At 38.8% G+C, this 19,292-nt stretch overlaps 1 protein-coding gene across 4 annotated transcripts; it reads left to right on the top strand.

Moving 5' to 3' along the window:
- The first annotated feature begins 8,437 nt into the window (after positions 1-8,437).
- Positions 8,438-18,859, top strand: LOC127420544 (glucocorticoid modulatory element-binding protein 2-like). 4 transcript variants are annotated; one of them, XM_051662912.1, is made up of 10 exons: positions 8,438-8,519; positions 8,830-9,003; positions 9,093-9,169; positions 13,537-13,655; positions 13,994-14,097; positions 15,112-15,269; positions 15,475-15,546; positions 16,023-16,160; positions 17,260-17,382; positions 17,860-18,859. In XM_051662912.1, the coding sequence occupies exons 2-10, from the start codon at positions 8,873-8,875 to the stop codon at positions 18,450-18,452; spliced, it is 1,515 nt and encodes a 504-aa protein (XP_051518872.1). In that variant the 5' UTR covers positions 8,438-8,519; positions 8,830-8,872; the 3' UTR covers positions 18,453-18,859. The 4 variants fall into 4 exon arrangements, with proteins under 4 accessions (XP_051518872.1, XP_051518871.1, XP_051518870.1 ...); XM_051662911.1 differs by having other exon boundaries at positions 8,438-8,692; XM_051662910.1 differs by having other exon boundaries at positions 8,438-8,709.
- Positions 18,860-19,292: the final 433 nt, after the last annotated feature.

Raw genomic sequence — 19,292 nt, 5'->3', positions numbered from 1 at the left:
ATGGGCTTAACAGCTAAAGGACAGGCTAAATGACGATTCTGGAAAGTAACAAATTTGGTAAGCATCTTCACAGGCATAATGACATTTTGCACATATAATAAACATACAACGTCATGTTTCATAATAGGTGCTGTCCCCTAACTTTAGATTTTACATTTTTAAATTATTTTGCAGGTGTCTTCTTTTTCTTGGTATTTTATGGGACATTTTATGACTACCAACTATGGACATGTCAAAGGGGGGTGGGTCTAGAGGGGGCATTGCCTCCCTAGATCCCAGCTAAGAACAAAAAAAGGTCCCCGGAATAGCCGCTGTGAACGTTCCCTCAAGTAGCGTTCTTTAGACATTAAAAAAGGATGTTTAGTAATATTGACACTGACACTTTTAATTTATAATTTTACAGTGGTGTCTGTTTCCATTGCACTTTTGCCTAATAAAACTAATGTATACTTCACATTGTGGCACACATTTAATTGACAGTGTCAGGTGTCAGTAGGTCTGAAGAAAGAAGGCAACACATTGGTACAGATGGATATGTTTTGAAAATGTTTGGAGGTCAAGTAATTACAATTTACACCCTTATCTTTAAAATGCATCCCTATAGTTAAAAGCATTCTTGCATGGAAGATCACTGAACATTCTGAAAACTTCAACTGAGGGAACAAAGACTAAGAGATGTTAATGGGACAAAACAGGGACGTTCGCAAATGTCCCTTAAACGTGGTTTTCAGAAAGTTTCACCCGGACCAAAATGGGATCTGAGGCGAATATCCAAAATGGCCTGGGAACGTCCTGTGTCGAACGTTACAAAATTAACCAAATAGACCTAAGCGGACATTGGTGAAAGTCAGGGGGATGTCCCCTGTTTTCTGGGGTTTGCCCCAAGCCCCTCGATAAACTTCTGATGCCCCGTCCCGTTTGACAGCAAAACTATCAATATTTAAGTTCTTTTTTACTATAAATTCTCCTGCCTGCCCAGTAGGTGGCGATATGCACAAAGAATGCAAATCATCAAAAACAAAAGAAGAATGTGAAAGCGAAAGTGAAGATTGATATTAAAAAAGGACTTAAATATTGATCTGTTTCTCACCTTTTCTTATTACATCACTTCTGAAGATATGGATTAAACCACTGGAGGTTTTTGGATTACTTTTATATTGCCTTTATGTACTTTAGGAGCTTCAAAATGTTGGTCACCATTCACTTGTATTGTGAGGACCTGCAGAGCTGAGATATTCTTCTAAAAATCTTTGTTTGTGTTCAGCAGAAGAAAGAAAGTCATACACATCTGGGATGGTATGAAGGTGAGGAAATGATGAGAGAATGTTCATTTTTGGGTGAACTATTCTTTTAAGTTCTCTAAGTGGCTTGAATACAGGCATAAAGTTATCTAGGTAAGATATCTATTTGTGTGTCTCATACCAATCTTTGTACTTCATAGATTTAAAAGATTATACTTTTCAATCAACAAAGCTCATTAATGAGACGTAAAACATCTTGAGATTTGAATGCGTCTTAATGGAAGATTCGGCTTTTGGGGCCATCAGGCACCCCCTGGAGGTATAACTACTAGTGACTCAAATGAAACCGTTATAACACTTCAGTTTTTGGAGGAGTATGGGGCCAGCAGACCAAATAGACTAAAAGTGATAGATGCATATCTCCTCTATATTTTGATGTCGGGCGCTCTGCAGTATATGTATTGTTTATTTGTCAGCGCATTTCCATTCAAATGTATTAGTATTAAGGGCGTAGCCAGGAAATTACTTTTGGGTGGGCCTCAATAAAAATGGTTGGGCCAATTTTTTTATTTATTTTTTATTTTCCTTAATAACAGAAAGGCGGCACATTCAAACAGTACTTTCACACTTTCAGAAATCAGAATTTATGCATTTTTTAACTATTTTATAAATATATATTTGAAGTCAAAGAATTCACCCCGGCCCACCCCAGCCCACCCTTGGCTACGCTTAATGTTTAAGTTAAGCTTAGTATGTTTATAATCTGAAAAATATTGTTTATTTGTATCTATTATTATAATTATTATTATTATTATTAGTGGCAGGCACCAAAGTTTTGCATTTTCTGTGGAGTGACACATAAAATACTGTCATCAAGAAGCTTGTTTTTTTTGTTTGCACAATTTTAGCTGCATCATTTATTCAGTTGGCCTGCAGTGCTCTGTAATACAGCAAACGAGGAAAAAGGAAAAAAGCATGTATTTGCTCCATAGTGTAACGAGTCAGGAGAGAATGGAGGATCTAAATGCAGCGTCTTTAATAGAAACAAAAGATGAACCAAGTAACTCAGAATAAAAACGAAAACAAAACACAGGGAACCCGGTACAGAACATGACAATACAAGCGAAGACTCACAAGGGAAACAGGGAAAACAAGGGAAAGAGGAACACCTGTGGAAACAATCAGGGGAAAACCAATCATAAAATGAAACTACAAAAGGACTACAAACTAACAGGAAACAGAAACTAAACAAGAATTTAAACATAAGTCAATACAAAAAACAGGGAATATGTGACAGAGCCCCCCTTTTAAGGAGCGGATTTCAGACGCTCCAAAAAAATAAATAAAAATAAAAAATTGTCCATGGGGTGTGGGGGAAAACAGGTAGTTCAGGGGGGCACAAGGGGTAAACAGGCGGTTCAAGGGGGCACAAGGGGCAAGGGGAGCAGAGGAACAAGGCAAAGTCAGGGAGGCTTGAAACCAAGGCGGAGCCAGAGGGATGGAGAGCCAGGGCGACGCTGCAGGCTCGGAGGACCAAGTAGACCAGAGCAGATCAGGCGGGCAGCCAGGAGACCAGGGAGACCAGAGCAGATCAGGTGGACGGCCAGGAGACCCGGGAGACCAGAGCCGATCAGGCGGATGGCCAGGAGACCAGGGAGACCAGAGCCGATCAGGCAGACGGCCAGGAGACCAAGGAGACCAGAGCAGATCAGGCGGACGGCCAGGAGACCAAGGAGACCAGAGCAGATCAGGCGGACAGCCAGGAGACCAGGGAGATGACCTCAAGGTTGGGACAGGGTCAGGAGTCCTGGGAGGTGGCTGCAGGGCCAAGACAGGGTCAGGAGGCCTGGAAGGTGGCCGCAGGACAGGGACTGGGTCAGGCGGCGGAGCCACTGTAGGAGGAGTCTCTGGGGGAGCGGGCGGAGTCGCTGGAGGAATAGTCTCTGGGGGAGCGGGCGGAATTTCACCAGCTCAAAATTGACCCACGAATGCTAAAGGTGTATGCGGATTCTGAATGCAATAGGAGGGTTAAAAGGTCTGGACTCTTGGCATGTTCTAAACAGATTTCACTGTCTTTAAATATAGACCCTAAAATTGTTTTGGGCAATGTATACAAATACTGTGTCCTATGAGACAAAAAGGTTCCTTCCACAAGGATGCGCATGGAGGCCCTGAAAGCCGAATTCTCCATTGAACCTCATTCAAAACTCAGTACGCTTTTTGTCTTTTTGGAGATATTTGTGCACTAAAAATTAAAATTATCTATTAATTTCAATAATTGATATCTGGTAAACACATTGAAATTCGCCTCTGCAATCTTTAAATAATAGTTTAATAAAATGTCTTATCCAGCAATCACAAACAGACTGTGATTGGTCCGTCCTGACCAGCGCTGCGAAAAGTATCACGAATCACGTAAATATGCCTTTGTAACAGGGTTTAGGATGGGCAAGGAGGAGGCGGGAACCGGCTGAACAGTCAAAGTAATAATTTAATAAGAACTTAAACAAAAAGACACAAACATTAACACACACATGGCAGCTGCCAGCTGCCAGCTGCCAGCTCCCGAACAGCTGAATCCGGCTGCGTTTAGCCCTCTCCTCAGCTGATTAGCCCGATTGGGGGGCGGGTGTGCGTAGTCACGGCCTAGCCCTGCCCTCCTCCTCGTCACACTCCTCCCTCCTTTGCCTCAGGCCGGGGAACACCCAGCATGACTGCAGGAGGGCAAGGGGGGGGCCTTGCCCTTCTGGCTGCTCCTGCCGGCAGGCTTTTCCCCTCCTCTCTAGAGTTGGGGAGGGGGACAAGGGAAGGTGGGGGGGGGGAAGAGGAGAGGTAAAGGGCAAGGTGGAGCGACAGTGAGAGAGAGAGAGGAGAAAGGAGAGAGAAAAAAAAATTGCTCGCCGGTTCCCAGACACGCCGTCACCTGGTCCACGACCACTCCTCCACCCTCTAGCGGATGACAGCCACTCCTCCCGTGGAGTCCTCCGACCCCTGGCGGATGGAATGCCCCTCTGCGTTCTGGCAGCCGGTAGCGAGCCCCTCCGCCCCTGGCAGTGGCTCCACCACTCCAGGCGGCCGGCAGCGAGCCCCTCCTCCCCTCGCGGACAGCGGCCGTTCCTCCGTGTCCAGGCGGCCAGCAGCAGCTGCAGCTGCTCCTTTAGGCAGACAGCAGTGGCAAGGACTCCACGACAGCGCATCCCTCCTCCTTCCTGGGTATCGGCACCAATGTAACAGGGTTTAGGATGGGTAAGGAGGAGGCGGGAACTGGCTGAACAGTCAAAGTAATATTTTAATAAGAACTTAAACAAAAAGACACAAACATAAACACACACACGGCAGCTGCGTGTGGCTCTCTTTCTCCCGAACTGCTGCATCTGGCTGCATTTAGCCCTCTCCTTGGCTGATTAGCCTGATTGGGGGCCGGGCATGCATAGTCACGGCCCGGCCCCACCCTCCTCCTCATCACAGCCTTCAACAGTGGTTTGGGCTTGACCAAGGACTAATCAGGACACTTCACTTGACCAATGGACCCTTTTCACATATCCATGTTTGAAATGCGGAAGTAAACATTAGCTATGTTTTTATTATTATTATTTTGATCAACAATAGAAATATACATTTATAAAGGCAATTTAAATATGAATGAATAGACAGCGAAGCAAGGCATATACATTAAACCATAAAATGTCAACATTAGTAATGTCAATGTCAATTTATTTATAAAGCACGATTAAAAACAACAGACTGTTGACCAATGTGCTGTACAATAATCAAATATAAAACAAGGTATAAACAAAAAGAAACAAAACAGAAAAGGAAATACAACAGTAAAACTATCAATAACACTAATCAGTATCAAAACTCTTTTGGACTAAATGCCACAGCAAAAAGCTGAGATTTAAAAATGGATAAAGAAGGGGCAGTTCTTATGTACAAGGGCAAGCTACTGCAAAAGCCGGGTCACCCCTTAGCTTTAACCTGGACCTGGGTACAGTTACATTTCTCTGTTCAGAGGACCTTAGAGACCTTAAGGGCTTGTGTATATGCAGAAGGCTGGGGAGGTAGGGTTGGGCTAATCCATTCAGTGATTTAAAAACAAACAGTAAGAGCTTAAAATCAATTCTGTAGTGGACTGGCAGCCAAAGAAGAGAGACTAAAATGGGGGGAATATGATATAGCTTGCGTGTACCCATCAAGAGCCTAGCAGCAGCATTCTGAACGATGACGACTTGCTGACTCCTATGCAAAGAGAATTACAGTAGTCCAGTCGTGTGGAAACAAAGGCGTGAATCACTTTTTCAAAATCAATAAAAGAAAGCAAAGGCTTAACTTTGGCCAATAATCTCAAATGAAAAAAGCTAGATTTGACAACTGAATTAATCTGTTTGTCAAATGTAAGGGTGTTATCAAACAGGACACCAAAGGGCCTAGATTTGAGGATTAAAGGATTTCAGATCCCCCAAAACAAACAATCTCAGATTTACTTTCATTGAGATTTAGAAAGTTCATAGACATCCAAGCTTTAATATCATTCAAACAGGCCAGTAAGGATTCTAAAGCACTCTTCATATTTTTTTCTCAGTGGCAGATAAATTTGCATGTTGTCTGCATAACAATGAAAAGAGATTCCATGTTTATTAAAAATTGACCCTAATGGCAGCATATACAGCGAAAACAAAATGGGACCAAGAACGGACCCTTGGGGAACCCCACAGGTAAGAGGGGCTGAAGAGAATGATACTTGTCCAAGGTTAACTGAAATACTTCTATTGGACAATTAAGACTTAAACCATTCAAGAGCAGTTCCTTGGATACCCACTGACTGCTCGAGATGGCAGATAAAGATCCATGATCTATGGTATCAAATGCTGCACTGAGGTCCAGTAACACAAGGATCACAGAGTCTCCAGACTCAACCGGTAACAAGATATCATTAAGAACATTTAAAAGTGCAGACTCTGTGCTGTGATGTGCTCTAAACCCAGACTGAAAACTTCAAAAACAGCAATTGTATCCAAAAAACAATTGACTGAGAACAACTTTCTCCAGGGGAACGTATATATGTTCCCAGGGTCCTATATTCTCAGGATCCTAAGTTCCCACGGTCCTATGTTCCCAAGGTCCTATGTTCCCAGGGTCCTAAGTTCCCAAGGTCCTATGTTCCCAAGGTCCTATTCAATATTCTGTTAACACACATTAACCCTCCTTTTGTGTTCGGATCAAATTTTACCCGTTTCAAGTTAAAATATAAGCTAACCCTAAACCCATGTCATATTAAACAAATACAGAGCTGGGGAACACATTTTTAAGGTTCCCATTATGTGCTATATAGAGCTGGGGAACATAGGACCCTTTGTCATGTGTTCATTATGTGCCATATAGGACCCTCTGTCATGTTTTCATTAGGTGCCATATAAATCTGGGGAACATAGGACCCTGGGAACATAGGAATGATTCCTTCTTGAGGACCTTTGAAAGAAAAGGCAGTTTAGAAATCGGTCTAAAATTTGTGTTAACCGTTGGGTCCATGTTTGTTTTTTTAAGAAGAGGCTGTACTACTGCATGCTTAAATACACCAGAGCAGACCCTGTTAGAAGACAACTATTAATTATAGTGAGAATACTAGGCCCAATAGTATCAAAAACTTGTTTGAGAAACCTAGATGGAATAATGTCATATGCACAGTTTGAAGGTTTCAAATGGTCTACTATTTCCGCTAGAAAAGAAATAGAAACAGGCTCAAAGTGATTAAAAGCAGCAGGACATATAAAAGGAACAGAGGGATCATGGGCTGGAGATCAGTCATCATATTAACATAAAAGCTAAGAAAATGTTCACAGGTATCTGAGACACATCGAGACAGGCAGTGTCAATGGGATTAATAACAATTTTTGTAGTGTTAAAATAAAACTCTGGGCCTATTACAGTTTTTAGCGATTATGTCTGAAACATACTTTGTCTTCTTTAACTGTTTTCTGGTCATTTGACAAAAAATCCCTTAAAATTTCATAAGGCACGGTAAGGCACATACATTAAACCATAAAATGTCAACATTAGTTCATCATTACAAGAGTGTTAACAAAACACAAAGAGGGGTCTTTTTGTTAATCTTCTAACAAAGTAAGGTCTTGAAAACTGAAAAGTTTGTCTCCACTAGGGTTGCCACTTTTTAAGTTTGAAAATAAGGGACACTTAAATGAGGGTGGGGGGGATCACAGCCCCTAACCACATCCTCCACAGTGTTAGCAATAAATGCGTTAAGAGTTAATATGTGTTATTAATACAAATTGTATACCCTTTCTTATATGCTGAAATTAGATATTTCCTTACCCCTGACTTATAAAAAAAAAAAAAAATACATCTTTTATAGATGTATCTATATGTAAAAATCTATATTTTTTCCTTCCTTCACCTGTACTTGTCTTTATGACTCAGTGATTGTATTCATACATTGTTTGATCTTTTGAACATTTATCTAAAAAAAAAAAAAATCCACAGTTTTAGCACCATTTGTGGACTTTTCGGACGGTCCTTTACCCACCGTAGGCAAATGTTCCAGCTTATATCAATGTTAAATTAGCGAGCTGGAACGATTTCACCATGACGCCATCTGACCAGCTTAAATACGGGACAAATCGCGTCCCATATTGATTCGATACGGGACGATCCCGTATTTTACGGGACGAGTGGCAACCCTAGCTCTCCACACACTTGCATTTATGCATTAAAATAGCTGAGAAAAAAATAGCAGGGTAAACGTGTATAGCGGTGAATGTGAGACCAAAGCAAATATAAATGTTCGCTTGCCCATTTGCTCCAATGGCAAAAGAAAAAAAAAGAAAAAAATCCACTATTTCGCTTTCACAGCTTTCCAAAAGTTAAAAATATATAGATAGCGGTGGATTGCAGCAGACAGAAGAGAGAAAGAGGCCAACTCGTTTTTTTAAAACGAATTCCAATTTAATATAATACAACGTATATTATTATTAATTTACACTAAATCATTTTTTAAAAATGCAAATATAAAAATTAAGCTAGATTTACGTTGCTAAATAAGGCGGAATCGCGTCATCACATAAGCCCCGCCTACATAAACACTCACCGCTTTCATGTGAATTTCCATTCTAGCTGCTTCCCCGCTGCGTCACGCACATGACGTCGTCATAGAGCATGCGCAGTTGAGTCGGTCTGCTCAGCGCTTCCTAAACACAAATTCAAACTCGTGCAGGCAATACATTTTCAGAGGACCTTAGAGACCTTGAGGGCTTGTTGTGATTGGTTGTGAATACTGATTGTGCTATTATAGGCTATTTATTGGTTATGAAATAGCACCGTGGTATTACCATAATTTATTTTTGAACATGTATGGTATTCTTTGAAATACAGAGGAGTGCCATGTAAATACCCTGATATATGAATATGTTGATCTTCCAGTACCATGGTTTATCAAAGTTCAGTAGTGAATTTGGTGAATTCCTAAAACGTTTAATTTATTTCCAGATAAAAAATAAATAAAAAAAAATCAGACATTTGGGCCTCGTTCTGGGATCGTAATGAGGGATGTGACACTCTTTTTTTCTCTCCTCAGTCCTGCTGTGAGTGATTGACAGCTGTCAGAAGCTGCTGACCTCATGGCATCATCCTCTGATGTGAACGTCCACATGGAGGAAGTTGTGGTGGTCACGACCCCTGACAGCGCAGGTCAGACTCCCTCCTCAGAAGAGAAGAACATACTGGTGGCGACAGATCTTGAACAGTCTGGGTGAGAACATGTAAACTGAACGTGTCCCATCATCTCCCATTATCCACCTCTCTCAGACTGACAGCATCCGTCTGTCTTTTTCTGTGCAGGAAAAACATGGAGCAGTCCATGGAGTCAGAGGCCGAGTCGAGCACCAGCATCTCCCTGCCCAAAGAGACCGTCTTGGGTAGACTTGTGTTTCACATATTAAAGACATACTAATGAAATAATAAGCCATTAGAGGCTGTGGTGTACAGTGATTTTACCACAGTTAAAGGAATATTCCAGGTTCAATACAAGTTAAGCTCAATCGACAGCATTTTAGGCATAATGTTGATTACCACAAAAAATATTATCGACTCGTTCCGCCTTTTCTTTAAAAAAAAAGCACAAATCTGGATTACAGTGAGACACTTACAATGGAAGTGAATGGGGCCAATCCGTAAACGTTAAATACTCACTGTTTGAAAAGTATAGCCACAAGACGTAAACACGATGCGTGTTAACATGAATTAAGTGCGATAAAATGGCTTAAACCTTTAAGCTCGGATGGGCCACGAGAAAAGAAAAAAAAAAGAATCGTCAAAATATTAATAACTTCAGTCTTGACCCACACAAAATAGGTTTCGTTTGAAAGCTTAGAAGCTCTACTTTCTAAAGCATGCATGCATTATGACCAAAACTGAACAAGCACCTTGAAATTTGCAGACAAATCAGAAGTGCTCCGTTTTGATCATTTATTAAAAAAAAATTGCACTGCACATATTATTGCAATCAGTAAAAACATAAAACTCATCATATAGCCATGTGTCACATGTTATTGGAAAGCTCTCAAAGAGTAGAATACAGTTAGCCAATTTGTTTTACTCAAAGACAAAAATATAGCGAGTAATAGCTAAGTATATGTATTTGACATTTATGTTGGTGTTGCTTATATGTTTCACTTATAACTTCACGAAAAATAAACGGAACATAAAATATCACATACCATTACTTGGAGGTGATTATCTTTCAAACGAGTCCACACACAAGGTAATCGGATGCATTGATCATTAGATAATCCACATGAAGCACAATGTTACATATGACCACCAGGAGATGGTGCCAAGTACATGACACAGACTCATTGATGCAGACTCATTGAGTCAAATGGCACTCATTCTGTAAAATCTCATTACTAAAATCATGTCTGCATGCTATGCATACCTTTAGTCATTGTTGTGTTTGCATATGTAATTAGTTCTTTTGGACACATGGAGATGTTTTTGGACACTATGATAAATGATTTTTGTAATGCTATAACTTTTGATTGCTTTGTCATATCAGCACAAAATATTTCTCAGATATAGTTGACATGATTGGGATCAAAACAAAGGCAGTTTTTCAGAGACACCTTATTTACACCCAGAGATATATAATGTCAAAAAAGAAAAAAAGTTTTTAAATTTTTGTGATTTTTTTTTTTCCAGCAGTTTCTTAGGCTGAGAGTCTCAGCATGTATCATAGTCTATATCATTAAAACATAAAAAAAAAGAAAGAAAATGTTTACAATGATACCAAACACTTGACCCTTGTTTTTGTCGAGTTATAAGCCTTTAATTTTGGGTATGCCACTGAAACAGGAAATCTTTAAAAACACCTTCAGAGCTTAAAGGATTAATAACCTTATCTTTGTAAAGTTATATCTAATTTTACAACTTTGTTGTCATTACGGCATGACGCCGTAAACCCTGTAGTCCTGGTAAATGACAATTTAAACAACTTTGCAGCTATGGGTGGGCGATATGAATCTTATATTACCATATGAGTACATATGTCACGATAACAATATATATAAAGATTTTTTTCCTGGAAAATAAATAAAAAAAAAATAGAAATATATATATATATATATATATATATATATATATATATATATATATATATATATATATTAAACAACTATATTGGAATGATTATTTATGGGAAATCCATTAGTGAATTAAATACTTTATATTTTAAAACTACTTCCTCTTAGATAATTTTGTCTTTATTTGGAACTTCAGAGTCAAAAAACAAATTTAAAATCAACCTAACCATAATACTTCAGTTTAATATGTTGTTGACCAATATTACTACTATTATAATCTTTCCTAAACAATCTCAAGACCTTCTTAAAGTAACGCAACAAAACAAAAACCAAAAAAATACATAATAGGCTTGGGATCGATGCCTTTTTCACGCATCGACAAACTGAAGATTTTCCCGATGATTATTGATATATATCGGGATCTTTTTTCAGATATAAATAGGGCTACATGTTGCACAACAGCCTTTGTGTTTTCAAAAATATTTCTCAACACAACTTAAAGTGTGAGCGGCAGGGTAAATTAAAGGGGGTCGCACACCGGACGTGTCTTACATACGACATGGCACATTCTAAAATTCACTGCGGGCTCGCCGTCTCTGGAGGCTGCTCAAAAATCTGCAGTGCCATGAAGCTTAACGCACAAATATTTCCATTAAATTTAACCCAAATCATTATCAAAGGACAATATAATTCTAGTATAACTGGATGATATATTGTGTATAAGTATGTTTCATAGAGCCTACACAATGTATTTTCAGGCACAAGTATATCTTTTTGTGGTTTGAAAGCTTGAATGAAACCTCTTCAAAGATGCATACAGAGAAATTGCATAATAATTTCTAATCGTTCAGTTTGCGCAGTTACACCAGTTTCATAAACTAACCTGCAAACTCATCAACGTCACTTTATTTTTTGGAGTACAAAAAACGTCGTAAATTTTGTGTGTATGCGTCCTGTGCAAGGAGCTCTGAAAATACCCGTCATATGTTGTGGTACCTGTGCCTTGCGACCTGCTTCAGTAAATGTTATACCACCCCCTTGTGGTATCTGAACGCTATTACACCAGACATTAAACGGAAGCCCAACTTTGTGAATTGGAAAGCACGCAAATTAGGCTTCTAATTTAAATGTCGCCTAATGTTAATATAGCGATGCCTCAAAAATATATAGATAAAATAATGTGCCGATCAATAATCGATATAACGATATTTTATGTCATGCCTAATACATACGTCATCGAAAATAACACTTCTATTATCCAAACTATTATCCAAAATTAAGTAAAGTCTTATTGCAAAAATATTTGACTATTAATGGGATAAAATTAATGCAGTATTAAATTAATGCAGAGCGCATGTCTTTCATAATATTTTTTAGCGTGCTTCATTTGAGGTGGTAAAACAGATGGCTTGTATTACCACGAGTGATTATTGTCGTGTGACAGTTTGCATTATTACATTTTTCTACTCTGTGTCGGCTTTTATTAACCCATCAGCAATAATTCATGAAATAATGATCAAATGATGGAGAAGTACAGATGCGCGGTGTAGTCAAGCGCACTTTCGGCATGTTAAAGAGATGACTCTGGTATGTCACTGCACAGTCCCGGCAGAATGTGTCAGATAACTGTGGTCTTCTGCATCCTCCGCTATATAGTGCTTTGAATCTGCCGGTAAGATTGAAATTGCACATGCAAATTGTGTTCAGCAACGAGTTTGTGGGTGCGTTTGCGCCGTTGCCTGAATCGAACCTGGAATATTCCTTTAAGGAGTTTGTTAGGTGTAACAATGCAGGGTTTTAAGTGGCTTATTACTTATAAAACACCAGCCAGAATCAGAAATTAAACAACGCTTGGGGCAATAATACTACTGAAAGTGAAAAATGAAACTTCAGATATTTAATGCCCCGTTTTGTATCTGTTATCTTACATATTCTATTCTAAGCCTCATCTAGTGCGTTTAGCCACCGTAGTGACAATTTCAATAATTGAAGTATTTGGCATAAATTGGCAACAGCTTGCAAATGACCTCATAAAGATAAAACACCCCTAAAAAATGTCATCTTCAGGGGAAAGTCAATTTCTGACACTAATGAGCAAAGCATAATGAGCAATTCTGTGCATTAATATTGTATTCAGTTAATGTTTTGTCACATTTGTATCTATATCAGCTATTTTACTACGACACGTCCAGTCAGATTTTAGAGCTATAACTGTCTTTTATGTAATTAGAGATTTTTATAGAACTTCTCTAATGCAAATATTATATTAGGGCTGTGTCAATACAATCAAATATCGATATATTGCAGTGATTTTTCTCATGATATTGTATCGATACTTTAGATCCATGTATTCATATAATGTAAACAAACAGCAGAGTTGGCACACTGTTACTTCCAGTGAGACAAGAGATAAAAATGTGATGTTTCGAGCTACATGCTCTTCATCAGACATCAGTATATAACTGAAATATACCCAAATGAATTGGAATTGAAATTGGAATTGATTCGTATATATTGTGATGTATCGCAATATATTGAATCGTGACATGTGCATTGCAATACGTATTGTATCGTAAGGTGCCAGGCGATACCCAGCCCTATATTATATGTTCGCAATTGTTTGAATGCAACAAACATTCTAGTCTCTAGAATTATTATTATTATTTTTTTCATGAAACGATAATGGCATTGGTATATTTATACAGTGAAATTTTCTGAAGATGTGGAGGCTGAAATTCTTTACCCAATAACGTGTGGGGACAGCAAAGCCAACCTCGTATGGAAGAAATTTGTGTGTCCTGGCATCAACATCAAATGTGTGCAGGTGAATTTACTGTACATACAAGCATGTATGTTTAAATGTACCTGACATGTCAGCTAAAGTGGGTACTATGCCACAGAAATACACAGTAGCTGGTGAACTGTTGTTTTAAATCATAGCTGTCACTACGTCATGCTTTTTAGCACAGCTGGATTTGAAGAAATTGTGTGTTGAAATTAAAGAATCACCCATATAAAACTTGTCTTGTTGTGACCTTTAAGAAACACACATACTTCTTACCACCTAAGCAACTTAAGAAGAGAATTGATCTTACTTCATGTTCTTAGTGTAATTGTGCACTCTTCATGATATGAATGATATTCGTCAGTGCTGTGTTTCAGTTGAATGAGCATCTGATCAGTCCAAAGGAGTTTGTGTACCTGGCGGGCAAATCCACACTGAAGGACTGGAAGAGAGCCATTCGCCTCAATGGGACCATGTTAAGGTCTGGGCAACTTAAAGGGATGGTTCATCCAAAAGTGAAAATTCTCTCGTCATGTACTCACCGTTTGACTTTCAAAAAACCTGTATGACTTTCTTTCCTCCATGGAACTCAAAAGTAGATTAACTTTAATTGCATCTTTTTTCCTTACAGGTATTATTGGCTAATATTATTTGTTTCAGCCCATGTGTTCTTGGTCAGAAATGCAAAGTCATTTTAGATGTGGAGAAAGTTATTACACTTTTTAATAAATAATGATTATGAAACATCTTTGTGTGGAATAACGTGCACACATGAATTGTGCACAATAAAAACAGTGATTTAAACAGGGATAGTTCACCCAAAAATGAAAATTCTGCCACCCAGATGTGACTTTCTTTCTTTTGCTGAAAACAAACGCAGATTTTTAGAAGAATATCTCAGCTCTGTAGGTCCATACAATGCAAGTTAATGGGTACCAAAATTTTGACACTTCAAAAGCACATAATGGCAGCATAAAAGTAATCCATACGACTCCAGTGGTTTAATCCATGTCTTCAGAAGTGATATGATAGGTGTGGGTGAGAAACAGATCAATATTTAAGTCCTTTTTTACTGTCTATCTCCACTTCCACATTCTTCTTTTGTTTTTGGCGATTTGTGTTTTTCGTGCATATTGCCACCTACTGGGCAGAGAGGAGGATTTATAGTAAAAAAGGACTTAAAAATGGATCTGTTTCTCACAAGTTTTGGCAAGTATTCTCTTGCATTGTATGGACCTACAGAGCTGAGGTATTATTTTAAAAATCTTTGTTTGTGTTCAGTAGAAGGAAGAAAGTCACATCTGGGACTGATGGCATGAGGGCATGAGGGTGAGTAAATGATGAGAGAATTTTCATTTTTGGGTGAACTAATCCTTTAACTGTTGTGTAGAGTATTCCTGAATTGTTCCATATAATGTTCTATAATCTAGATAAGCATACAATTATTCAGTTGTTGCCCCATCTAAAGAGTGCTTTCTCCTGGTTTCCCCTGTAGGAAGATCATGGATTCAGGTGAGCTGGACTTTTACCAGCACTCCAGACTTTGTTCTAACACCTGCCGCAGTACCAAGATTGACCTGGTGGGGTCGCGAGCATCTCTCAGCAGCCAGCAGTCCACAGAGACTGCCCCCGCAAACCCCGCTTCAGTGGACGGTAGGAACGCCCCCCACAAATCTGAATCATTTGTGTTTGTTGAAACAGTTTACAGAAAACATTTATACTTGTACACAGTTTCTGAAATGGTCTGTTCCACGGCAGCTGTGTGAAAGAGGATTTCTGAATGTTTTTCTGCAGAGTTGCCATAAATTGTTTAATTGGTCGATAATAAAAAAAATAAAAAATTGTATTGTTGTTCTAGTGAATGGATCCTCAGCTACATTTTCCTCAGACACTAATGAGGACTGCACAGAATGGGTCACGGCTATAGGAGGTGAGAACATGCCTGACCAGAAAATTCTCCATGGAATTTAGAATGTTTTGATGATTTAGAATTTAGAACTTTTCGATGTTTTAAAATTTAGAATATTTTGAAATTGTATAATTGGTCAGTTTAACGCTTTCTAAAGTTTTTGTAGAATTTATCATGTTTGTATGTTTGTGAATTCAGAACATTTTGATGTTTTGGAATTTAGAACGTTGTGATATTTTGGAATTTTGAACTTGTTGATGTTTTAGAATTTAGAAAAAGTTTAGGATTTAGAACATTTTGATGTTTGGAAATTTAGAACGTTTTGATGTTTTGGAATTTATAACGTTTTGGAATATAGAACGTTTTGATGTTTTGGAATTTAGAAATTTTTGATGTCTTACAATTTTGAACGTTTTGAATTTTTAGAATTTGGAATGTTTTGAAGCTGTGTAGTTGGTCAGTTTAATGTTCTCACTGGCCATTCTGTTTCATGTCAGAGGACACCATGATGTTCTGGAGAGGGTTGAAGGATGCTGGGTTGTTGGATGAAGTCATGGAAGACCTGCAGACAGAAATACAGGAGATCCTCAATGGTCTGGAGGAACGTATTCATGAACCGCCACTGCAGGTTAAAGGTTAAAGTTACAAAACAACTTTTATTCCACCCCTATTTACCTTTATTTATAATATAATACAACTCACCTGGTTTGGGTTTATTTTGCAGTAATGACCAACTGATTGTACATTCACCCAGACCAGGTGAATTGTCACACTGAAGGGGTTTATTTTGTAATCATTTTAGTCTGACATTCTATATATATTGGCCAACTTGTCCGGGAATGATAAAGTTTGCCAGACAAACTGTAAAAAATCCAGTCATCTCATTTTGCTGTTTATTTTGTGCTATTTTTAATGTGATGGACTATGCATAATAATGCAATATAATAATGACACACAATCAAGTCAAATGAAGGATAGCTGCTTTTCCATAAAAAATAAAAAAACAAATAAACAAAAACTCCCTTCATGGAATTAGTCTAATAAAAAATGCTTTCAACAGGGTGCAAATAAAAAAAAAAACTATAGCTTTTCATTTACAAAGAGATATTAAAATAACAAATAATTAGGTTATATCATATAATTTCTCACCTTGGCTAATATACTTGGCTCTTTTTATTATGACTGTTTCCTCTGATGTTTCATAGCAGCACAAAAGCGTTTTGCTGCCAAAGTGAAGTCAAACTTGTCCAGTGTTTCTCTACAACTTGAGATTCACATAATCCCATGGTGTCCTTCTCCAGAAGATGGCCACGCAAGGCTATTTTAATGCAACTCTTAAGTGAGAAGCTTCTGACTGCAGGCACGAGAGATGCGGGAATAAGGAATACCGGAAAATAACGCAGGCTGCTTTTGCCAATGTGTGGGATACGACGTGGTGCACTCGCAGATTAGGAATTCGCAAGCTTCAGGAAAGTTAAAACCTCTGTGATCACTGGGATGGCATCATGCTGTACACTTGTGACATGAACTAAACAGGTTGCTGACACTTCCTGTTAATATTTTCACTGGACATTGTGTCTGACAATGTTTGAATTTGGTGGACATTTGGATATTTTAATGGTCAAAAACCGGTAATTATCGGCTAACAGAAACCCTGATATATATATGTATATAAATGTGCTGTACATTATCACAATCATGCATTTCTGATATTCTTTATTGATCTGTGAACAGATGCAGCTCTGCTCAACAATATTGTTCAGAACTTTGGGATGTTGGACCTGGTGAAGAAAGTTCTTGCCAGTCACAAAAGCCAGATGGACCGCTGCAGAGAGCAGTACACTCGCAGCTTAGTGGGTCAGTACCTTCTGTGTGTGTTGTGTTTGTGTATGTTCATTGAGCAAGCAAAAATGAGTAATTAGCAGTGTAGTAGCCACAGATGGATTACAATCGTCTTTATTAAATTATGTGCAGTCATAGTAAATCACAACACAGCACCATATATTTGTCTATATGTAAGGGATAACATACAGTTAGCCAGTCGTTCTTGCTAAATAAACCCGGACAGGGTCTTGTGTCACCCTAAAGCGGCTTATCTTATTTTTGCAATAATGACCTTCTAACTGTAAATTGTCCTGTTTAATGCGTGGCTACTTAGCAAATATATAAATGATATTGATTTAGGTTGAAATTATTTTATCATGTGAGTAGAGAGCGCCAAGTCAGAATCAGAATCAAGTATTCCAGAAAGCTGTGTAATTAGACCAGTTAATCGAAGGGGGAAATTTAAAGGAAGGTTTATAGCAAGTGACCTCTCAACCTTTGCGTTTGTAGCACTAGAGCAACAGTGTGACGAACATCGCAAGCATGCCAAAGAACTCAAGAGCAAATCGCAACACCTCAACAACGTCTTGATGACCTTGACCCCTGTGACCTCACCTCCGACTTCCAAGCACCCTCGCCTGACCCGTGCCTTCTCAGGCCCTGCAACTGGGGCTGCCACGCCAGCACAACCCACCCACTTCACCCTACCCATCACTCAGCTCGCCGGCATCCCATTGGACAAAGTGCTGTCCACCCAGACGCAGTCTCCTCTGATTGGTGGATACACAGTGTTGACGTCACCGGGAGGGGCCGAACTCCAGTGCGATGGCTCGAATCTAAAGGTGCTGAGCACTGCCGCTGTACCGGAGGGCACCACGGGACCCACTATCGTCAAAGTGGTCAGTCCATTTCAGCTGGTCACTCTGCCAACGGTTGGAGCTGGAGCCACGGTGCAGAACCTGGCAGCACCAGTAGGAGGAGCTGCAGGCAACACTGTAGTTGTGGTGCCTGTAAGTACGGTTAGCACTGCTTCCATGGAGACTGTTGGGCTACAGGCAGAACAGACTGCAGAACAGAGTGATGACCAGAAGGAGAAAGAGTAAAATACTCTTGAAAAGTTTGGTTTTACCAAATGTCAGTGTGTCACAAAATTTGTATACACAAAATGAACTTGTGTCGTTTGGCATTGAGACTGATGACTTTGCCTTGCCAGTGGTTTTGTTGAGATATTTGTATCTTAAAAACTGGCATCTCATAATATGAAAAGAATATCTTTTGTTGTGTTTCATTTGATTTATTTGTAGTGAAAAAAAAGGGTCATTTTGTATGAAATAACAGTGGACTTAAAGGAATATTCCGGGTTCAATACAAGCGAAGCTTAATTGACATCATTTGTGGCATGATGTTGATGTGGACAAAAAATAATTCTCTCGTTTATAAAGAAAAAAAAGAATTTACAGAGAGGCATTTATAATGGAAGTAAATGGGGCCAATCCATAAACGCTAAAATACACACTGTTTCAAAAGTATATTCACAAGACGTAAACATTACAAGTGTTAACCTGATTTTAGTGTGATAAAATCGCTTACTAACCTTATCTGTGTAAAGTATTACACAGTAGTATTGGCTATACCTTTACACAAAAAAGGTTAGTACGCGATTTTATCACTAAAATCACGTAAACGCGTATAATGTTTACATCTTGTGGCTATACTTTTGAAACGGTGAGTATTTTAACGCTTACAGATTGCCCACATTCACTTCTATTGTAAGTGCCTCACTGTAACCTAAATTTTTGCTTATTTTTATTTATATAAATGAGGGACAAATCGAAAATATTTTTTGTGGTATTCAACATTATGCCACAAATGCTGTTAATTGAGCTTAACCCGGAATATTCCTTTAATTTTGTCCTAAAATTTTACATTTTCAAATATTGATA

The sequence above is a fragment of the Myxocyprinus asiaticus genome, chromosome 29 (genome assembly GCF_019703515.2).
Source record: "Myxocyprinus asiaticus isolate MX2 ecotype Aquarium Trade chromosome 29, UBuf_Myxa_2, whole genome shotgun sequence".
Lineage (NCBI taxonomy): Eukaryota > Metazoa > Chordata > Actinopteri > Cypriniformes > Catostomidae > Myxocyprinus > Myxocyprinus asiaticus.
Note: the sequence above shows the minus strand (reverse complement) of the source record. Positions and strands in the feature narration are given on the sequence as shown.